The following is a 21,368-nucleotide window of genomic DNA, read 5'->3' as shown; positions in this document are numbered from 1 at the left end:
GTGTGTAATTTAATCTCTAAAGAAAAATCCAGCTATTCTGACAATGGTCTTCCACCAAAACTGACAAGCTAGGCAAAGACAGCATTGGAGATCCACAGCTCACGTGGGAGAATTGTTGAGAGGACAACAGAAAATTATTAATGCACTCCAAAAATCGGGCTTTTATGGAAGAATGGCACGAAGAAAGCCATTAATATGAAAGTCTTGTCTAAAGTTTTCCACGAGAAACATATGGTGCATAGCAAAACATTTAGATAAATAGGATCTGCTCACATGAAACCAAAAGTGAACAATGGAAGAGTTTAGATCAAAGCATTTTCATGTGTTAAAATAGCCCAGTCAAAGTCCAGACCTAAATCCAAATGAGACTCTGAAAGACTTGAAAATGAATGTTCATATATACTTTCCATCCAATCTGACTGTGCTTGAGTTATCCTGTAAAGAAGAATCTACAAAAATATTTGTCCTTCGATGTGAACATTTGTTTGAGACTTGCAGCTGTAACTACAAATACAATAACACACGACTAATATGGTACAATTCTGGCAGAAATGCTCATACAAATGTCTCAAACAGTAGAGTTGGGAGTGAAGTGTGATTATATGAGAATACGGACTGCCGTATCTGTGAAGGTTCACGGAGCCTCCTCCGAACAGTCTTCCACCGCTAGAGGGAGACAGTGCTTTCTTCTCGGACGCCTTGGCTGTTTAAAAGACCGTCTTTGCCGTCTTGTACTTGTTTGTGCGTTTTAATCAGCTATTGGAAAATAACAGGTATCCTTCTACGACCCCTTCTGGATCCCAGAAACATTCAGGAGGACACGGACAGCAAAAATAAACCCCATCTGGCTTGGAGTCAGGGGAGCTACTTTCCTGACCGAAGCGGAAGAAGCAGTCCACTGTTGGCCACAGCCGCCGAGCTGCACCGAAACGTGTCCGTGGAGAGAGTCACCGCAGTGGGCTGAGTGTTTATGTGAGCCAGGCGTCTTTAATGGGACTGCTCTCAGCCCGCTGAGCCTTGATTTACGCCTGGATTCAGACCCATAAAAGACCGATCTTTGGATATGGAATGGTGCATACTGCTGGGCCAAGTTTTCAGCCTCTGAAAAACACCGGAATCATGGACAGTCATCCGCTGTAAGTGTGTGTGTGTGTGTGTGTGTGTGTGTGTGTGTGTGTGTGTTGACATTTCCCAGTGGCTGCTTGACGGATGGTGCCGCATTAACAGAGACACTGGGCAGCCGGCGAGGCAGCTATGTGAGCGGGGAGAGTTCCTCCCGCAGCCTGCCGGTGCAGGAGGTCCAGGGTCTGATCTGGGGTTTCTGTTTGTTTGTGCAGAGAGGAAGAGTGTGTGTGGGTGTGTTTCTTGATAGAAAACAGGGGCGACGTGATTTTGCCTGGAGCAGCATAAATTATGTGTTGGCACTTTTATTATGAAGAAGAGGCCAGAGGTTGTGAAATTTCTGAAATGCATTAACTACAGATTCTACCTCTCCAGCACATTATGGAGCCAGATATGAAGCCACGTTTTAACTCTGCTGTATAAGATACATTTTAACCACTAGTCTTAGTTCTGTTAATTTTCTGGAAAAGTTTAGAAAAGAGATGCACCAATCTAATAGGCAGACGACGGAATCGGCCAATTTTTCCTTAATCATCTCTGATCAGTGTTCTGCAGGTTAAATGGTGAACAATCAGACCCACCCCCCTGATTCGGTACATGGATCAAAACCGGGACATCCTACTATTTCCAGCCTACAAACACATCAGTCAACAGTATATAATTTAATGCGCTTTTTTGAGCTTGATAAAAATCGGATAAAGGTAAGGGATATTTGATTTTAATGTCTCCATTTTCCATTAGATTTACAACCAACACCTTAATGAAGGAAACTGTTGCACTTTTTCTCTTTTGTGTTTTAGTCCTTGGACTAAATGAACTCGGCAGATCAGACTTCAAAGAAACCCAGAAATCTGTTTTGATAAGAAAAAGTCTGATCAGTACGTTTGCCGTATGGAATTTGATTGCGGTATTTTCCAGGTCTGGAGAAGCATGACAAAGGAAAGAGGAGGATGAGAAACTATTTGTATTTTCAGACTTCCATTTTTCATGTACTAACAGTTACATAAATCCTTCAGTCAATCCCTTTGTTTGTCCATCCATCCACAATCCATTGGTTCATACATCCATCTGTCCATTGTGATGCATTTAAACATTTCATGACTCCAGATTGAATCTTGTCGTTTTTATTCCAAGTGACTAGCTTAATTCTGTTCATAACAATTAAAGCACCTCTGATGTCTTTTTATGTCGTCTCCAGGCTGCCAGAACTTTGTTTTGTGTCTTTCAAAAGTGTCTTTGAATGATTCTTTGGACTTTTTATGGCATGGGCACCCAGCATGAGATTCCTTCGGAGTTTAAATACCACGGTATCGCAGTATTTAAAAAAAAATATTTACCATCATATAAAATCAAAAAGCAATAATGTTTCTGTTTCTACTGCTGCAAAAGCCATAAACATATTCACAATAAATAATGTTAAAACATATATTTATTATCTTGACATTGATACATAGACTTAAACGAAGACATAAAATAAATACCCACTTTGTGTGGTTTTCACACAATGATAAATTAGGGATTTTTGTGAATGGAAATACTTTCAAATGGCCATGTTTGTCGTTCTGACAGCTGACTGGCAGTGGGCAGCAACATGTGGGGGAGGATTTCTTCACTGCTCCATCCTACAAAGATGTTCACATTCATGTTGGATGTTTTTAGAACCGTGGTCCCGTTAAGCCTAATATGATTGGTTCCCCTGGCAGACTTAAATTTGAAATGATTTTTATTCAACCAGGAAGTTTGTTGCTAATAGGAAGTGAGGCGGGAATCTCTCACAAGATAGTTAAACAATACAAAAGGAGTATAAGTTATGAAAGAATACTTTTTCTGTTTTTATTGACATTTCATTAAAACGTGGCATGTCAAATCAAATCCAAATTGCTGAGCAGCTTTTTGCATGTTTCCACTGGTACTTTGATGACTTATCTTTGATGATGAGGTTGGCAGGCCTCCTTGCCATCACCCTAATCTTCAGCTCCTGCCACAGATTGTCTATCAGACTCCAGTCAGGACTCTGGCCGGGCTGCTCCAAAATGTTTACAATACTTCCAATCAGAAGAAACATGTTGGTAAAATTAAAAGACTACTTTAAACCTAAATCTGCAAGGAGAATGAATAGGGTTTGGCTTAACTGTACCAGTTGATACCAGTAAACCACCTATGCTCTATATCAACTTGTACCTCTTTTCCTTTTGATATCGGGCCAATGTCTAGTCTGTCAAAACAACACAGGTTCACCCATTGAGTTTAAAACCTTTTTATGCCGTAGTGATCAATTTTAGTGGACTGAAAAAGATGGGAGACAGTCCAATTTTAAAATCTCTGAGATCTTCAGAAAGACTGAAGAAATATAATTTAAATCTAGGTTATAAATCTTCATTACAAGGGCTGCTATGTTTCTCATAACTTCCATCCATTGTCTAGGGGCTGATGCCTATCTCCAGCGGTCATTGGGCGAGAGGCAGGGTACTCCCTAAAAAGGTCACCAGTCACACAAAAGACAATTTAAGGAGACCTATTAACCCAGCAGTCATGTTTTTGGACTGTGGGAGGGAGCCGGAGTACCTGGAGAGAACCCACGCATATATGGGGAGAACGTGCAAACTATTCTATTCTATTTGCTGATACCAAGTCTCAGTCCGATACTTGCATGGTGTTTCAGGACAGGCTAGAATAGTTAAAATCAGTGCCAGAAGGTTGACTCCTCTATATGTTGCAGTAGTGAAAGGCAAAGTGTTGTAGCTGCAGCAGAATGATGGCTGGAGGTGTTTCTCCAAACAGAGGAACCTGCTCTGATACCACCTGCTCTTTCAGTCAACCATCATGGACCATGGCGTCACCAATGACAACAGCCTGTGGGCTTCGATCTTGAATGAAGGACTTGGTTTAGTCCCAATATGAAAAGTCTTTTCAAGTCTCAGTCTTTTCAACAAAACCTAAAGTTTTGTTGAAAAGTCATAAACAGACTCGTCACAGGCATATAAATGTATCAGTTTGGGAGTTTTTATCATGCATTTTGTTATTTTTTCCCAGCTTGTAACACACAACTTCACTGATGTTTCCTAAGTGCTTGAATGGAAGACAACTGAACTGTACTTGCAACCAACAACAGAGACGAGGAGTTTCAGGAAACAAGAAGAAGAAGTCCAGTTGCCTTTAATTGAAGCCCTGGTTAACTGAGAATCTACACCCATATCTTGCCTTGTACTTTTTCACAGATTCTTAAAACAAAAACTGCGTGCACAAGTTTAAGTGTATTGCGGGTTTTCTTTAATCCACACAGGTTCAAGATTTTACGTATTGACTCCTATGTACAGGTCCTTCTCAAAATATTAGCATATTGTGATAAAGTTCATTATTTTCCATAATGTCATGATGAAAATTTAACATTCATATATTTTAGATTCATTGCACACTAACTGAAATATTTCAGGTCTTTTATTGTCTTAATACGGATGATTTTGGCATACAGCTCATGAAAACCCAAAATTCCTATCTCACAAAATTAGCATATTTCATCCGACCAATAAAAGAAAAGTGTTTTTAATACAAAAAACGTCAACCTTCAAATAATCATGTACAGTTATGCACTCAATACTTGGTCGGGAATCCTTTTGCAGAAATGACTGCTTCAATGCGGCGTGGCATGGAGGCAATCAGCCTGTGGCACTGCTGAGGTCTTATGGAGGCCCAGGATGCTTCGATAGCGGCCTTTAGCTCATCCAGAGTGTTGGGTCTTGAGTCTCTCAACGTTCTCTTCACAATATCCCACAGATTCTCTATGGGGTTCAGGTCAGGAGAGTTGGCAGCCCAATTGAGCACAGTGATAACATGGTCAGTAAACCATTTACCAGTGGTTTTGGCACTGTGAGCAGGTGCCAGGTCGTGCTGAAAAATGAAATCTTCATCTCCATAAAGCTTTTCAGCAGATGGAAGCATGAAGTGCTCCAAAATTTCCTGATAGCTAGCTGCATTGACCCTGCCCTTGATAAAACACAGTGGACCAACACCAGCAGCTGACACGGCACCCCAGACCATCACTGACTGTGGGTACTTGACACTGGACTTCTGGCATTTCCTTCTCCCCAGTCATCCTCCAGACTCTGGCACCTTGATTTCCGAATGACATGCAGAATTTGCTTTCATCCGAAAAAAGTACTTTGGACCACTGAGCAACAGTCCAGTGCTGCTTCTCTGTAGCCCAGGTCAGGCGCTTCTGCCGCTGTTTCTGGTTCAAAAGTGGCTTGACCTGGGGAATGCGGCACCTGTAGCCCATTTCCTGCACACGCCTGTGCACGGTGGCTCTGGATGTTTCTACTCCAGACTCAGTCCACTGCTTCCGCAGGTCCCCCAAGGTCTGGAATCGGCCCTTCTCCACAATCTTCCTCAGGGTCCGGTCACCTCTTCTCGTTGTGCAGCATTTTCTGCCACACTTTTTCATTCCCACAGACTTCCCACTGAGGTGCCTTGATACAGCACTCTGGGAACAGCCTATTTGTTCAGAAATTTCTTTCTGTGTCTTACCCTCTTGCTTGAGGGTGTCAATAGTGGCCTTCTGGACAGCAGTCAGGTCGGCAGTCTTACCCATGATTGGGGTTTTGAGTGATGAACCAGGCTGGGACTTTTAAAGGCCTCAGGAATCTTTTGCAGGTGTTTAGAGTTAACTCGTTGATTCAGATGATTAGGTTCATAGCTCGTTTAGAGACCCTTTTAATGATATGCTAATTTTGTGAGATAGGAATTTTGGGTTTTCATGAGCTGTATGCCAAAATCATCCGTATTAAGACAATAAAAGACCTGAAATATTTCAGTTAGTGTGCAATGAATCTAAAATATATGAATGTTAAATTTTCATCATGACATTATGGAAAATAATGAACTTTATCACAATATGCTAATATTTTGAGAAGGACCTGTATACTTTACATCCACCTCCACTAGTATTTAATTGTCTCACTAGAAAGTTGCACATTGGCACGTTATTGTAGCCATCAACTAGCTTCAGGCAGAAGTCTGGCTGTATATCTGACCACTCTCTTATTTAGAGACACAGACTCTGCATGTACAGGGGTTGGACAATGAAACTGAAACACCTGGTTTTAGACCACAATAATTTATTAGTATGGTGTAGGGCCTCCTTTTGCAGCCAATACAGCATCAATTCGTCTTGGGAATGACATATACAAGTCCTGCACAGTGGTCAGAGGGATTTTAAGCCATTCTTCTTGCAGGATAGTGGCCAGGTCACTATGTGATGCTGGTGGAGGAAAACATTTCCTGACTTGCTCCTCCAAAACACCCCAAAGTGGCTCAATAATATTTAGATCTGGTGACTGTGCAGGCCATGGGAGATGTTCAACTTCACTTTCATGTTCATCAAACCAATCTTTCACCAGTCTTGCTGTGTGTTTTGGTGCATAGTCATCCTGATACACGGCACCGCCTTCAGGATACAATGTTTGAACCATTGGATGCACATGGTCCTCAAGAATGGTTCGGTAGTCCTTGGCAGTGACACGCCCATCTAGCACAAGTATTGGGCCAAGGGAATGCCATGATATGGCAGCCCAAACCATCACCGATCCACCCCCATGCTTCACTCTGGGCATGCAACAGTCTGGGTGGTACGCTTCTTTGGGGCTCCTCCACACCGTAACTCTCCCGGATGTGGGGAAAACAGTAAAGGTGGACTCATCAGAGAACAATACATGTTTCACATTGTCCACAGCCCAAGATTTGCGCTCCTTGCACCATTGAAACCGACGTTTGGCATTGGCATGAGTGACCAAAGGTTTGGCTATAGCAGCCCGGCTGTGTATATTGACCCTGTGGAGCTCCCGACGGACAGTTCTGGTGGAAACAGGAGAGTTGAGGTGCACATTTAATTCTGCCGTGATTTGGGCAGCCGTGGTTTTCTGTTTTTTGGATACAATCCGGGTTAGCACCCGAACATCCCTTTCAGACAGCTTCCTCTTGTGTCCACCTGTTGGATGTGGTTCGTCCTTCTTGGTGGTATGCTGACATTACCCTGGATACCGTGGCTCTTGATACATCACAAAGACTTGCTGTCTTGGTCACAGATGCGCCAGCAAGATGTGCACCAACAATTTGTCCTCTTTTGAACTCTGGTATGTCACCCATAATCTTGTGTGCATTTCAATATTTTGAGCAAAACTGTGCTCTTACCCTGCTAATTGAACCTTTACACTCTGCTCTTACTGGTGCAATGTGCAATCAATGAAGACTGGCTACCAGGCTGGTCCAATTTAACCATGAAACCTCCCACACTAAAATGACAGGTGCTTCAGTTTCATTGTCCAACCCCTGTAGGAGTAGTCTGCATATTTAAAAGGGTTGAGGGTTAGGCTTTGAGAAGACCATTCAGCTTCATGTTTGCTTCCTTTATTCAAAACCAGTTTGATGTGTGTTTTGGATAAATCTCAATGGAACGCCCAATGTGACCAATTTCCAACCATCTCTGTGCTGATTTTGAGATAACGCTGAACAACTTTGAGGAAATTCCTCTGCTGTTAGGAACACAGCACCTCAGAATGATTCTGCCACCTCCATGCTTGACAATCAGCCTCACCTCGACTACCCTGAAAGTACAACTTGTCATTGTAACTAAATATATCTCTTTCTTTTTCCCCACAGCTCATTTAGGCTTGTCCATGTGATAAGCTGCAAATTTCAGTTGGAAGTTAAAGGTTCTGAGCTTGTTGCAGAGGCCTATTTTCTTGGTATCCTACCAGAATTTTGACAGGAGGTTGTTGATAGCTACTAAAACGATTTTGGTTGATGTGCACCTTGCCAAGGGATATTTAACCAGTTATTAGTGGGGGCGGGGGTTGATCTGTGTGGAATAGAGAAAATCTATAATAAACCTAAACGTGTGCACAGAGTTCTTAAAATTAATGAAAAATGGGTTAAATAAATCATTAAAAGCCCTAGATTTCTGACATTCAGGCCCACAGGAAATGTATGTAAGCTTCTTAGTGTAACTTAATGTAGGACATGTTTGATTTTGTATTAAAGAGGTAAGATATTTGTAGCATTCAAAGTAAAACATTATTTAGAGAAACATTTGCAGTTAAAAATGTTTGTTGGAAATCTGGAGAAAGGCTTTATAAAGAGTTATGTTCAAGTTTTCAACGAATAATTTCAGTTACTTTAGCTGACCACGCTTATTACAAGTGTAATGTTCCAGGTCTCAAGGTGAGCTTTATAGGGAACATTTTGATAATTAGAGAATTAGTGGTACGGCTTTGACTGGGTCACTGATAATAAGGACTTTATCACCCCACAATGTCCACTGAACGTTCAAGAACAGAAACTGGGTGTGATAAGTTGATAGGGAATTATAATTAAAACCTTAGAGTACAAAGAATTGAAGCGACATTTTCATCCATTTTGAGTTATTACCACGCCTGCTTTAATGTGTCTGTATTAATGTGTCTGTGTGGTCCCTCTCAGGTGTACTAGGCTTTGTCCACACTCACTGGACAAAGAGGATGGAGTGGAGAGGCAGGGTCCCGTCACTTTGAACCCGCGGCACATGAAGAAGGCGTTTAAGGTCATGAACGAGCTGCGCAGGTGATTTGGACTCTCTGCTGGATTGTTTGTTTTCTCTCCTGTTGTTGATGTAACCTGTAACTTGTTTCCTGCTTCATCTCCTTTGTGCAGCCAGAGCCTGTTGTGCGATGTGACTATAGTTGCAGAGGATGTAGAGATCGCTGCTCACAGGGTGGTTCTGGCTGCTGGGAGCCCTTATTTCCACGCTATGTTTACAGGTACGGACCATCCTCCATCTGTGCTGCATTTCATCAGAGAAGGACCTGTGCCCATCCATTTTTTTTATTAGCTGATCGGCACCCCGGATATTTGTTGCTCCTGTGCTAATTGAATCCTCACATTTTTAAATGACCCAAACAGGAGAGATGACGGAGAGCAGAGCGAAACGAGTGAGAATAAAGGAGATGGGCGGCTGGACCCTGGGCCTCCTGGTGGACTACATCTACACAGCAGAGATACAGGTCACAGAGGATAACGTTCAGGTAACCAAACCCACGGACCTGCTTCAACACTGTGGTCAGAGATTTACAGTCATTTGCAAAAGTGCATTAAAGGGAAGTGGAAGGAAAATGATGGGTTTTCAGCATTTTTTACAAGTAAAAACAACATCATAGAAGTGTGGTATGCATTTGTATTCTTAGTTGGATTTATATCTGGACTTTGGCTAAGATTTCTGACACATGAATACTCTTTGATCTGAACTAACCAGTGTAGCTTTGGTTGCATGTTGAGGGTTGTTGTCCTGCTGGAAGGTGAACCTCCACCCCAGTCTCTAGTCTTCTGCAGCCTCTGACAACCCTGTGGTGCTGTTTTTAGCTCCATCCATCTTCCCATCAACTCTGACCAGCTTCCTTGTCCTGGCTGAAAAGCATCCCCACAGAATGATGCTGCCCCCGCCATGTTTCACAGTGAGGATGGTGTGATCAGGGAGATGTGCAGCATTAGTTTTTCACCACGCATAGTGTTTTGTATGAAATATTGGTCTCATCCAGAGCATCTTCTTCCACATATTTGCTTTGTCACCTACATGGCTTTTGACAAACTGAAAGAAAGCCATTAACTGTCATGATTGCAGCCATGGTTTTCTTTTTGCCACTCTTACTTATGGCCAGATTACCCATTATGTTTGTGCTCCTTAGGCTCTGCTGCCTGCAGCAGGACTGCTTCAGCTCAACGAGGTGAAAAAGGCCTGCTGCGAGTTCCTCAGCTCCCAGCTCCATCCGTCCAATTGTCTGGGGATAAGAGCCTTCGCCGACCTACATGCTTGCTCCCAGCTTCTCTCACTGGCTAACAGCTATGCAGGTTTGTGTCCTCAGACTCTGGCGACACTTCTTACTGCTTAATTAAATCGAGTTTGCATGTGGTCGGGACAATCTGGGACAGGGGAGGAGGAGACAGAATGAGGACAGGTGTAATTAATAGACAATCCATTCTGGAAAGCTTCGGTTTGTGTCCGCAATATGGTAGTTACTCATTATCTGTGTGCTGACAGAGCAACATTTCACTGAGGTCGTTGGGAGTGAGGAGTTTCTGAACTTGGGAATGGAGCAGGTGTCCAGCCTGATTGCCAGCGACAAGCTCACCATCCCCTCAGAGGAGAAGGTGCGCACTCCCACTCTCTGGAGCACAGATCTAACATGAAAGACGCATAACGCAGCCTCATACATGCCTGTGTTTCTGCATAGGTATTTGAAGCAGTTATCGCTTGGGTCAACCATGACAAAGACGTCCGCCAGGAACACTTGGCCCACCTAATGGAACACGTTCGCCTGCCGCTGCTCTCCAGAGAATACCTGGTGCAGGTATGTTTGGCAGGGCCTGCATGTTTCTGTCAGTCCTAAACCAGTTTTAAAAAATTTTTATACCTCAAATAAAGTATCTACATTACTAAAACACCAAAGAAAAAAAACACTCACTAAATCGGTAGTTTTTAACGGAAACTTTCATACAGCACTGAATATTAAACCTTTTCTCCGTTCTGCTGGTTAGCTGGTTAATTAGTGAAGCTATCAGCTAGGGAAGAGCCTGAAATCGGCTGCTAAACAGACATGCTGCTCATAGATTGCCAACTGTAGATCTACAACAGTTTTACCTTAATGTGAATGATTGGTGGTGCTCCATTAGTTTCCACATCATGACTGGAAGAAGTGTAGTAACCTGCTTTCAGCCAGCTGGCCAGCAATGTGGGGCCACATTTCGACAGAGGAGCGGTATGACAGAAAAACTTTTAAAAACTTTTAAGAGCGATAAAATTCTCTCTCTGAAGCTTAGTCATTATTCTTTTCTTTGTGGTTTTTTCTTTTTATGTTCAAACAAAATATTTTTTCCCTTTGATTTCCACATGTCAAATTAAGTTTAACATTAAGCCTTCAGTTATTTTACTTTATGAGAGATGTATGCAAACTCATAAAAAAAATCAAATAATGGCCATTTCAAAGCTTTTTTGGCCACTGGAGAACAAGATTTGTGCTCCTTAAACGAGATCTAATTTAGATAACAAACGAAAGAACAACAATGCTATTTTTTTATTTATTAAAACAGATTTAAGGAAGTTTTATCTTGATTTGATCAGTTAAATGATAGATATTTTTAAATGGAGCTGATCTAAGTGTTTCCAGACTGCAACAAAGCAGAAAAATGGCACTTTAACTAACTCCAAATCAGAAGTTGACTTAAGCCTCGTGCTATTTCTTGATTTATGGAACACATAGACAATGAAACCAGAGTACTACACAAGCATTTTCAGAAAGTACATCATACTCTAATGTCATGGAAAAAAAGTATAAACAGAAACCTGGAAAAGTATGAAAGTATTAAATAGAGATTATGTAGGTACACTGACATGTTTGCCCTGACCACACAGCTCTGGATATTCTTTTTAAGTTATACCCCTGTCACCCTATTGCATATCAGCTTTACACTTTAAACTTCAAAGGTGTTGAAAGACATGATGCTAAAGAAAAATACTGCTCCCACACTGCCTTCCTGTGGATTTGAAACTGTAGCATACATAATTTAATCACCACATAAGCAAGCCAGCCTGCCACAGATGTTTTGGCACTAGTTGAAAATCTCCGCCCCTTGAAATCATAGCTCTCACCTCATTTATACTGATAACATGCACCAGTGCTGCAGAATCAGTGACCTGCAAATCAACTGTCACAGCAGTGACTAAATGATGTCACTTAATCTCATGCAGCAGTGTCTGAAAGCTTCACTTACCTCAGGATGGGGGGGATGCTTGAAATTGAAAACTGTGCCATCACTTACTGTCTCACCACAGAACATTAAAATTTAATTCCTGGATCATCAGTTGATTATTTATGACAAAAATAAAATAAAATAAACTTAGATGGTGACAAAAAGTAATGCACCAGGTCACGCTGCAGCAGAAGACTGTGAATTCCGCCTCATTGTTCGTAGTATAAACTTGCTACCAGGAAGCAAGCAAACATAAACATAAATACTTTAAAGATGGGCAGGACCTGAGTAAAGTACAGATTTGTTTGTAGTAAAACAAAACAACAAAAAGTGCAAACAGTTTTTGCTGGTATCTAATATTTCAGCAATTAGTCAAGTATCTAGGCTTGTTGTGCAGTGAAAACCTTCTTTTTTGACAGTATTCACCTTAAGACACTCTTACCTGTGTTTAAAGTGATTTTTTCAAGCCCAAGTCTTTTTATACCAGATCAGTGAATTTAACATTGGCTCTTAACTTGGAAAGTCATACAGAAGTCTAAATTATGCATCAGCATTTGATAGGTAGATGTTCAACAATTGAATAATTATGGGAAGGGATTCTACTGAAAGGATAAAAAGTATGAATGTAAAAGCTGACGAGACATGAAGTCCAACAGAAACCTTTTTCGAAATTACTCTACAAATTGGAGTATTGTGGGTAAAAGCAATTGAAACACTTTGATACCAACAAGCAGAGCAAAAATTACTCTCCATTCAGACATCCCAGCTGATTCAGCAGTTGAGTTCTGACGGACAGATGGTCACAACTCAATTGTTCTGTATGTTTGTTTCTGACCGAGTGCAAGATGATTATTCATGCTTTAATCTCATCTAATCTAGACAGTAGTACTAACTTCTTTCTCCTGTTTATATCAGAAGGACCCTGCCTGTCTCCAGTCGGAACACATTACACCCGTCTATTTCTTTGCAGTGGCTGGCGGTACATCTTAACATAAGTTTTAAAAATGTCAGTCCTCACTTTCAGTCCCCCGTGAAGTCTATCTCAAGTCTCTGTCTCTGAACAGTCAATATTTTTCTGGTTATTCGGTGGGAGGACCATAAACTCATGTAGAGCAGTGGCCCTCAGTTTGTAAAACGCATCACCTCTGCTGTAAATTCTGTTGAATCTTTTTAAAAACCAGTTCTAGAGGTGGAAAAAAGTGCCACAATCGTATCAATTAGTATTAATCAAACAGTAGTGGATAAATATCAGCACATTTTTAGACATTTTATGTTGTACTTCATTTTAAAGTTTTTGTCTCTGGTAAGCCAAAGTCATGTTCGTGTGATGTCATGTTCAAAATACAAATATAATTTAAGGATTTGTTTCTGTGTAAAAAGCCAATTTGTTGTCGCAGAACTGTACGTTTTCTTCATTTTTTAAGCATATCCTTGTGGTTACCAGAAGCTAGTAGTTTGTTAATTCTGCTTTCTGATTGGTTCATCTTTTGTTGTCAGCGTGTAGAGGAGGAGTACCTGATAAAGAACAGCAGTGCATGTAAAGACTACCTGATCGAAGCTATGAAGTACCACCTGTTGCCAGCTGACCAGCGAGCCTTGATGAAGACCGCTCGTACCCGAATGAGAACTCCGGTCTCCTTCCCTAAGGTAAAGATAAGGCCACTGTTGAGTCTTCACTTCAGAGGCGTTGACATGTGTTAAGTGTTCTTCAGACGTTCTTTTAATTGCAGTGTTTCTCTTGCGTTTAGGTGATGGTGGTGGTTGGAGGTCAGGCGCCTAAGGCTATCCGTAGCGTTGAGTGTTTCGACTTTGAGGAGCAGCGATGGTACCAAGTGGCTGAACTTCCTACGAGAAGATGCAGAGCAGGTAGGAACCTTAAGCTGCAAAAACTGCTTTATACATAGCCTTGTAATCGTATTCACAACCCAACTCAAAGTAGTGCTTAATTGGGATGAAGTGGAAGAAAAATTGGTATTCAATTTTTGTAACAAATAGAAATCTGTTGGACGTGAATTTAAATTCAGACCTTCTGAGTCTTACTTTGTGGGATCAGTGTTTTCTGCCAATACAGCTGCAAGTCTTTTGGATTTGTACATCTAGACCCTCTCATTTTTGCACGGTCTTACTTGTTAATATGCTCCAACTGAGTCAGGCTGGACGGAGAGCATCTGTGAACATCCATTTTTAGATATTGTCACTGATTCTCAATTGGATTTATGTCTAGACTTTGACTAGGCCATTTTAGCTCCATCCATCTACCTATCAACTCTGATCAGATTCCCTCTCCCTGCCAAAGAAAAAGCATCCCCACAGCATGAGGCGGCCACCGCCACATTTCACTCTGAGGAAGGTGTGTTCAGGCTGATGTGCAGTGTGAGTTTTCAGCCACACTTAAAGTTTTGCACCTACACAACTCGTTCAATATTGGTCTCTCCTATTCCACAAGTTTGACGTTTTCCCTACACAGATTTGGCAAAATGTAAATAAGACGTCTTATAAGTTGCTGAATATGCTTGTTCTTACTACTCCTTCATAAATGTCAGATTTATGGAGTGCATGTCTAATAATTATCCTGTCAATAGTTTCTCCCACTTGAGCTGAGGACCTCTGGAGCTCCTCCAAAGTTGCCATGGGCCTCCTGGTATGCTGATTTCAATAGGCCAAATGTGAAAAACTTTCAAGGGGTGTGAATATATTTTCATGGCACAGTATTAATGGGCTGTATACACTGAAGATGGTAGAAGGTTGTGTCACTAGACGATCTACAGACCAGCCTAAACCTTTTTCAAAGATGGCTTGAAATTCCCAAACAAACAAAAGTAAACAGATTATTAGTGTTCAATCCATTTGTACATATCGGGTCACATTCTGTTTCTCAGGTGTGGTGTACATGGGTGGGTGTGTTTACGCTGTTGGTGGTTTCAACGGCTCTTTGCGTGTGCGGACGGTTGACTGTTTCGAACCGGTCATGGATCGCTGGACGAGCGTGAGCAGCATGCAGGACCGGAGATCAACGCTCGGCGCCGCTGTTCTCAATGGACTCCTGTATGCCGTAGGAGGCTTTGATGGCAGCACAGGTCCGGCTTCATTGTTCCGTGGTTAAAAGTTGATGATAAATGTCTCTGAAGCGAATGTTCACGGACGGTTCTCATCCTTTCTGGTTCATGCTCTGTGATTACAGGTCTTTCCACAGTAGAGGCGTACAACACCAAGACAGACGAGTGGTTCCATGTGTTGCCCATGAGCACCCGACGCAGCAGCGTAGGAGTCGGTGTTGTCAATGGTGATTACAATTCTCGGTTTATTTGGAAGGTTAACAAAATAGAAGGTGAAAAGGACATAAAATACCTATAAAAAAAGTGTTTAATATGTTATTTTACGGGGAAAGCACTTTAAATGAAATACGTTGTTCCTGTTAAATTTGAAGTACTTTTATGTGTTTTCAGGGATCCTGTATGCGGTGGGAGGTTATGATGGCGCCACCAGGCAGTGCCTGAGTACAGTGGAAGCTTACAATCCTAAAAGCAACACATGGAGCTATATAGCAGAGATGGGCACAAGACGCAGTGGAGCAGGTGTGTGTTTGTATCACCAAATATGAGATACGGGACAGAGAAAAACAACGAATGCTTCCTCTACAGCAAAGCTCATAATTTATCATGTGTTTTAACTTCCATAGACCAAACGCTTTAGATCAGCAGAAGAGATCAAGTTTATTTTTACAAAGTTATTATAAGGGAAACACAATCCTTAGATGTCTTACTTACAATTTTACACAATTTTAATTCAGTTTTTTTCATCAAACTTTTGCAGTTGTTGCATACCCCAAAAATGTAAACAAAGAGATGCGCCTAGAGCATGAAATGCACCACTGCTGTCAGGCAGAAAAACCTTGTTTCTCCAAAAATGCAAATTTTCAGGAAATGAAAAATGCGTCTTGCTTTTAAAATTACACTTCCACTCAAATGTTGTAGATACACTTTTACCCTTAATGGGTCTCTTTATTTTAATCACTATTTACATTGTAGATTCTCACCAAAGGCAAGAAAACTTTGAATGAACACACATGGAACTATATAGTAAACAAAAAGTGTGAAATAACTAAACATTTTTATATTTTAGATTCTTCAAAATAGCCACCCTTTGCTTTGATTAATGCTTTGATCTCTTGGTATTCTCTCCATGAGCTTCATGAGGTGCTTACCTGAAATGGTTTTCCAAAGTTTCTTGAAAGAACTTCCCAGTGGCTCATTGTGAAACAGCCAAAGATTAATATTTCAGTCAGCACAGCAAAAGGCGGCTACTTTAAGGAATGAAACATATTTAAAGTTCTTTGACTATTTTGTGTTTGCTACATAATTCCATATGTGTTCATTCACTGTTTTAATGCCTTCAGTGAGAATCTATGTACAATATAAATAGTCATAAACATAGGAAAAACCACGGGAAAGTGTGTCTAAAACTTTTGTCCGGTAGTTTAAATTCATACTGTTTGGTCGTAGCTACATGCTGTTTTTGATACTTTTCACTTGGAGGAATGTATCAGTGAAACACCAGACGGATGTGAAGGGCGACCAGTACTGTTGATTTTCACAAGAACACCAAAATGTTGGTATGAGGTTTTTGATTGGCAGTGATGATATGTGATAGGTATTATTTAATCAACTCAGAGGTAAGGAACGACACAGAGTCAGTTTTACTTGCGGCAAGGGTAGCTGTGCACTACAGACTACGAAGTATTAACACTCCTCCCTCTTTATTTATACATGCTTGGTCACACACAGTTCAAACATCATTCAGGGTGGGTGTGTGTGTGTGTGTGTGTGTGTGTGTGGGGTCAGAAAGGTTAGGGTTCATTTGTCTTGATTATAAACAAACAGAGGAAGTGGGAAGTGGGGACCTGGTGAATAGCCCCCAGATGCTGCTAATAAAATAATAAAAGCATAACTCATTCTTGTGACCATCTCTCCCTTCCTGTAACATGTAAGGAGGGAAAAGCACTTAGATGAGTGATAAACAATAAAAACCCTAACAATATGTATAAATGTTTCACCTCCTACATGGCAAAACAAAAAGATTCAAAAAATTATTCTAATCTTCATTGTTGGGTCTAAACTGTCCAATCTTCCACCATACTTTGAGCCAAGAGCTCACTTTTAACCAGGGATTCACAGTAAAATCGACTGTTAACCGGAATCAGATTATTTTTTTTAGTTTGACCGGTCTGGCCATGATCAGCCGTTTAAAAATCTGATCTTTTTTCTTCAATCAGTGAACGCGCTATAGGTAAGCGGCTAGTTTGCACTAGCAACAACACTCTTCGATGCCGAAATTGTTACTGAGGGGAAAAGACTCAAGACTCATGTTTAAACTTTTAAGAAGCTTCTAGAAAAATTATTTTTTTTCCTTTGAGGTATGTTGCTAATACTAACACTGCTAATCATTCTAATCGCTAATTGGACATTTAAGACCTGCGTTCCTTTAACGCGATAGATCCGAGATTCTGTATCTGATCCTGTACAATATTCCTCTCAGGTGTGGGTGTGTTAAAAGGTTTACTGTACGCTGTGGGCGGGCATGACGGTCCGTTGGTGAGAAAGAGCTGTGAAGTTTATGATCCAACCACCAACAGCTGGCGGCAGGTAGCTGACATGAACATGTGTCGACGCAACGCAGGTAAGTGAGAAGTAAACCCTGTGAGACACCATCTGATGTTGGATTTTACACTGGTGGATGTTTATCTCTGTGCTTTCAGGTGTGTGTGCTGTAAACAACCTGCTGTATGTGGTCGGAGGAGATGACGGGAGCTGCAATCTGGCCTCGGTGGAGTTCTACAATCCAACCACTGATAAGTGGACGCTACTGCCAACCTGCATGAGTACAGGCCGCAGTTATGCAGGTCAGTTAACACGTTAGGCTCCAGCAAAGTACTTTCTAAAGGTATTCACATTCGGTCACTTTATAACCACAAACTTCACCTTTAAACTGGGATTTTATTGATAGACCAACAAAAAGTAGGGCATATGTGTTATGTGGGACTCCGCTTCTTTACAAATAAAAAATTACTGGGTCAGTACCTTGCAAAACCACATTTTGCTGCAATTAAAGCTGTAAGTCCTTTACAGGGTTTGTCTCTAACAGCTTTGCACAGACACTGATGTTTTTTTTTTTTACAATTCATCTTTGCAGATTAACTGAGGCTCAGTCAGAGTAGATGCATAGCGCTGACATAATGCTGCCACCATCATGTGTCACCGGGGGATGGTGTACTAGTGTTAATTTCCATTTGAATCGATGAAAATGAGACGTAGAAACAGGACAAGTTGGAAAATGGCCAATGAGACTTAATACAGTTCATCTGTTTATTATTTTTTTTAATATCATATAACAAAAGTACATCTGTGTATATTAAAATATAACTTCATTTCAGTCTCATCCTGGTATAAATATTTCAATTAGGTGAAAAGAAAATCTTTTTTAAGATGTATGAGGCTTTTACAAATTCCTCCATGACTTCATATTTTAGTTGACTAAATTTGATGTACAGTGTCCCACATTCAGTTTTTTGTGTAGGTCAAGAAGTTACATTTTGCTCCCATCTGACCGGAGGTACTTCTTCCACATGTTAGCTGTGTCCTCAGCATGGTTTGTAGAAGACCTCTTTTGCCTTATTTCTTGCCACTTTTCCACAGAAGACAGATTGGTCGAGTGCACAACTATTGGTTTTCCTGTCAACAGATTTTCCCACCTAAGCTGTGGATCTCTTCAGCTCTCTGTAGTGTCGACCTGCTGGAAGCCGATCCTCGGTTCCAGTATCAAGTCTTTTTCGACATCTAGCAGGTTTTCTTTCAGTATTTCCTGGTATTTCTTTCCATTAGTCTTTTAATATACTCTCACCAGCTTCCCATAGAAAAACCCCATAGCATGATCCTGCCACTACCATGTTGCACAGTGGGGCTGGTGTATTCAGGAGGAAGTGCAGTGTTTGTGTTCTGCCAAACATGGTGTTTTGCATGTAGGCCAAAAAGATCATGTTGGACTCAGCCAAGCAGAACACATTCTTTCACATGTTTGCTGTGTTTTCAAACTGCATACAGAAATGTATACAGGTTTATTTCAACACTGGCTTTCTTCCTGCAAGTGGTGAAAGGGGCAAGACAGACAATCTGCCCTAATTTTGTTGCCTATCTGATTGCTATTGTAAAATCCTAAATATTTCAGCGGTGTTACAACTTGTTTTTAAATGTCTCCAAATCATGAAAAGTTTTCTGTCCTTTGCTTAAACATCTACAGGAATTTGTGCATTTATTTTTACACGCTCTGTGTGGATGTATGACAGCAACAATGCACCTTTGTTTCTCCCCATTGCAGGTGTGACGGTGATTGACAAGCCCTTATGACTGCTCTTGATTCCTGCCACTGATTAAAAGCGGAAAGTGTTCTGCTGAATACTGATCTTGGATCTGTCTTCAATGCCGATGCACAGTTGGGCAGCATTAGCACATGCACAGACGAAGATGTTAAAGCTGAGGATGATGAAGGTTCTTGCCCTTACCTTAAATGGGGGGGATGCGCTGCGACAGACGAGAGCGTCAAACCTGTGTTTTATTTCGCTCGCGGCAGGACTGCAGCAGCAACGGGATGGCCCGGTTTGAAGCACCACTGGATCGCTGCAGTGCCATTGAAATGCTACTGATATGAAGCTGCTATAACTGCAAAGTTAGTTTAACATTAGTTAATTTTAACACGAACCAGATATGAGAGAGACCACTTGTCTGATCGATGGGACAGCAGAGGAGAAAAGGACCGTTTTGGTCCAAAGTCTGTTTATTATTTTGTTTTATTATCTGATGAGTGAGCTGGTGTGCTTGCATATTAAGGTGCTCCATTGCTTGCACATGTAAGCATGTTTTTATTGGCATCAGAGAGTCTGTGTGTGGTAAGGCCTTGTTCGACGCCGCATGAACACACTCTGTCTGACTTCTTACCCATTACAGTGTTGCAGCGAGGCCTGATGAGTGCCTGAATGTCAGAGTCCACCCTCAATTGTTTTAGCCTTGGTACCAAAATAGAACAGAGCTGGACTCAGCCGCTATTCTGAGATAAAGAAACAAATCTTCAGAAAGTTGTATTAGCTTGTGGTGATTCAGAATAACAGAATGTTAAAAAGCACTTGATTATGTATGTTTTTTTTGTGGAGATAAGAGACTTTAATTTTGGCGGGGAGAGTTCATCAGTCATGTTGCCAAACACAGGGACAGAGAGAGAAGCTGTTAGTTAAACGGTTGGATATATATGTGTTATCTTGTTAACTGGCAGCCATATTTGCTGTGGTTGTAAACACTAATTAAAGCAGCAGCAACCTGAACTCAATGCATGGACTGTGTCTCTAACCTGTTAGCCAGTTTCCTCCCTTCTTTTGGTGTAACAACCTGTTTATAACTACTGTACACCCTGACGTAATATGAATGTGCCAATTTTAATGTCTCCTCTTTTCAGTCTTTTTATCGCTCTGTGTTTCAAATCTCTTCTCTCTTTCTGGAAAGCGACCAAACCTCTTGAGTTCCACTTTCTTCAGTCTCTTTCTGCTATATTCAGTCCCACTGAAAAGTAAAATTGATATCGCTGTTTCTCGTCAGTGCATTGATGAATGTCATGTAGGCTTATAACTCTGAAAATGTTTTATTACATGTTTTATATTATCATTAATAAATATGCTTCTTGTATTTAAAGCTGTGAAATTATATCATCTGTTTTTAAAACTTTGCAAAATCAGTAAAACATTTAAATTAAATATTTTGTGTGATTCTTTTAATTATTTTTCCTATTTTTTTGTTTTATACAGTACAGACCAAACGTTTGGACACACCTTCTCATTTAAAGAGTTTTCTTTATTTTCATGACTATGAATATTGTAGCTTCACACTGAAGGCATCAAAACTATGAATTAACACATGTGCAATTATATACTGAACAAAAAAGTGTGAAACAACTGAAAATATGTCTTATATTCTAGGTTCTTCAAAGGAGCCACCTTTTGCTTTGATTACTGCTCCGCACACTCTTGGTATTCTGTTGATGAGCTTCAAGAGGTAGTCACCTGAAATGGTTTTCCAACAGTCTTGAAGGAGTTCCCAGAGATGCTTAGCACTTGTCCCTTTGACCTTCACTCTGCGGTCCAGCTCACCCCAAACCATCTCGATTGGGTTCAGGTCCGGTGACTGTGGAGGCCAGGTCATCTGGCGCAGCAACCCATCACTCTCCTTCTTGGTCAAATAGCCCTTACACAGCCTGGAGGTGTGTTTGGGGTCATTGTCCTGTTGAAAAATAAATGATGGTCCAACTAAATGCAAACCGGATGGAATAGCATGCCGCTGCAAGATACTGTGGTAGCCATGCTGGTTCAGTATGGCTTCAATTTTGAATAAATCCCCAACAGTGTCACCAGCAAAGCACCCCCACACCATCACACC

At 41.1% G+C, this 21,368-nt stretch overlaps 1 protein-coding gene across 3 annotated transcripts; it reads left to right on the top strand.

Annotated features, from left to right (window-relative positions):
• The first annotated feature begins 682 nt into the window (after positions 1 to 682).
• Positions 683 to 20,689, top strand: klhl2 (kelch-like family member 2). Of its 3 annotated transcripts, XR_007038354.1 has the most exons (17): positions 683 to 1,136; positions 8,596 to 8,715; positions 8,806 to 8,912; positions 9,055 to 9,176; positions 9,834 to 9,996; positions 10,187 to 10,296; positions 10,380 to 10,496; positions 13,393 to 13,542; positions 13,644 to 13,761; positions 14,775 to 14,972; positions 15,077 to 15,178; positions 15,342 to 15,470; positions 17,431 to 17,571; positions 17,651 to 17,794; positions 18,469 to 18,540; positions 18,634 to 18,735; positions 19,267 to 20,689. XR_007038354.1 is itself a non-coding variant. In XM_047366060.1 (16 exons), the coding sequence occupies exons 1-15, from the start codon at positions 1,069 to 1,071 to the stop codon at positions 18,522 to 18,524; spliced, it is 1,845 nt and encodes a 614-aa protein (XP_047222016.1). In that variant the 5' UTR covers positions 683 to 1,068; the 3' UTR covers positions 18,525 to 18,540; positions 19,267 to 20,689. The 3 variants fall into 3 exon arrangements, 2 of the variants coding, with proteins under 2 accessions (XP_047222016.1, XP_047222017.1); XM_047366060.1 differs by lacking the exon at positions 18,634 to 18,735; XM_047366061.1 differs by lacking the exons at positions 18,469 to 18,540; positions 18,634 to 18,735 and having other exon boundaries at positions 685 to 1,136.
• The last annotated feature ends 679 nt before the right edge of the window (positions 20,690 to 21,368 follow it).

The sequence above is a fragment of the Girardinichthys multiradiatus genome, chromosome 5 (assembly GCF_021462225.1).
Source record: "Girardinichthys multiradiatus isolate DD_20200921_A chromosome 5, DD_fGirMul_XY1, whole genome shotgun sequence".
NCBI classification, from domain to species: Eukaryota; Metazoa; Chordata; class Actinopteri; order Cyprinodontiformes; family Goodeidae; genus Girardinichthys; species Girardinichthys multiradiatus.
The sequence above is the reverse complement of the archived record's forward strand: the minus strand, read 5'-3'. Positions and strand labels throughout refer to the sequence as shown.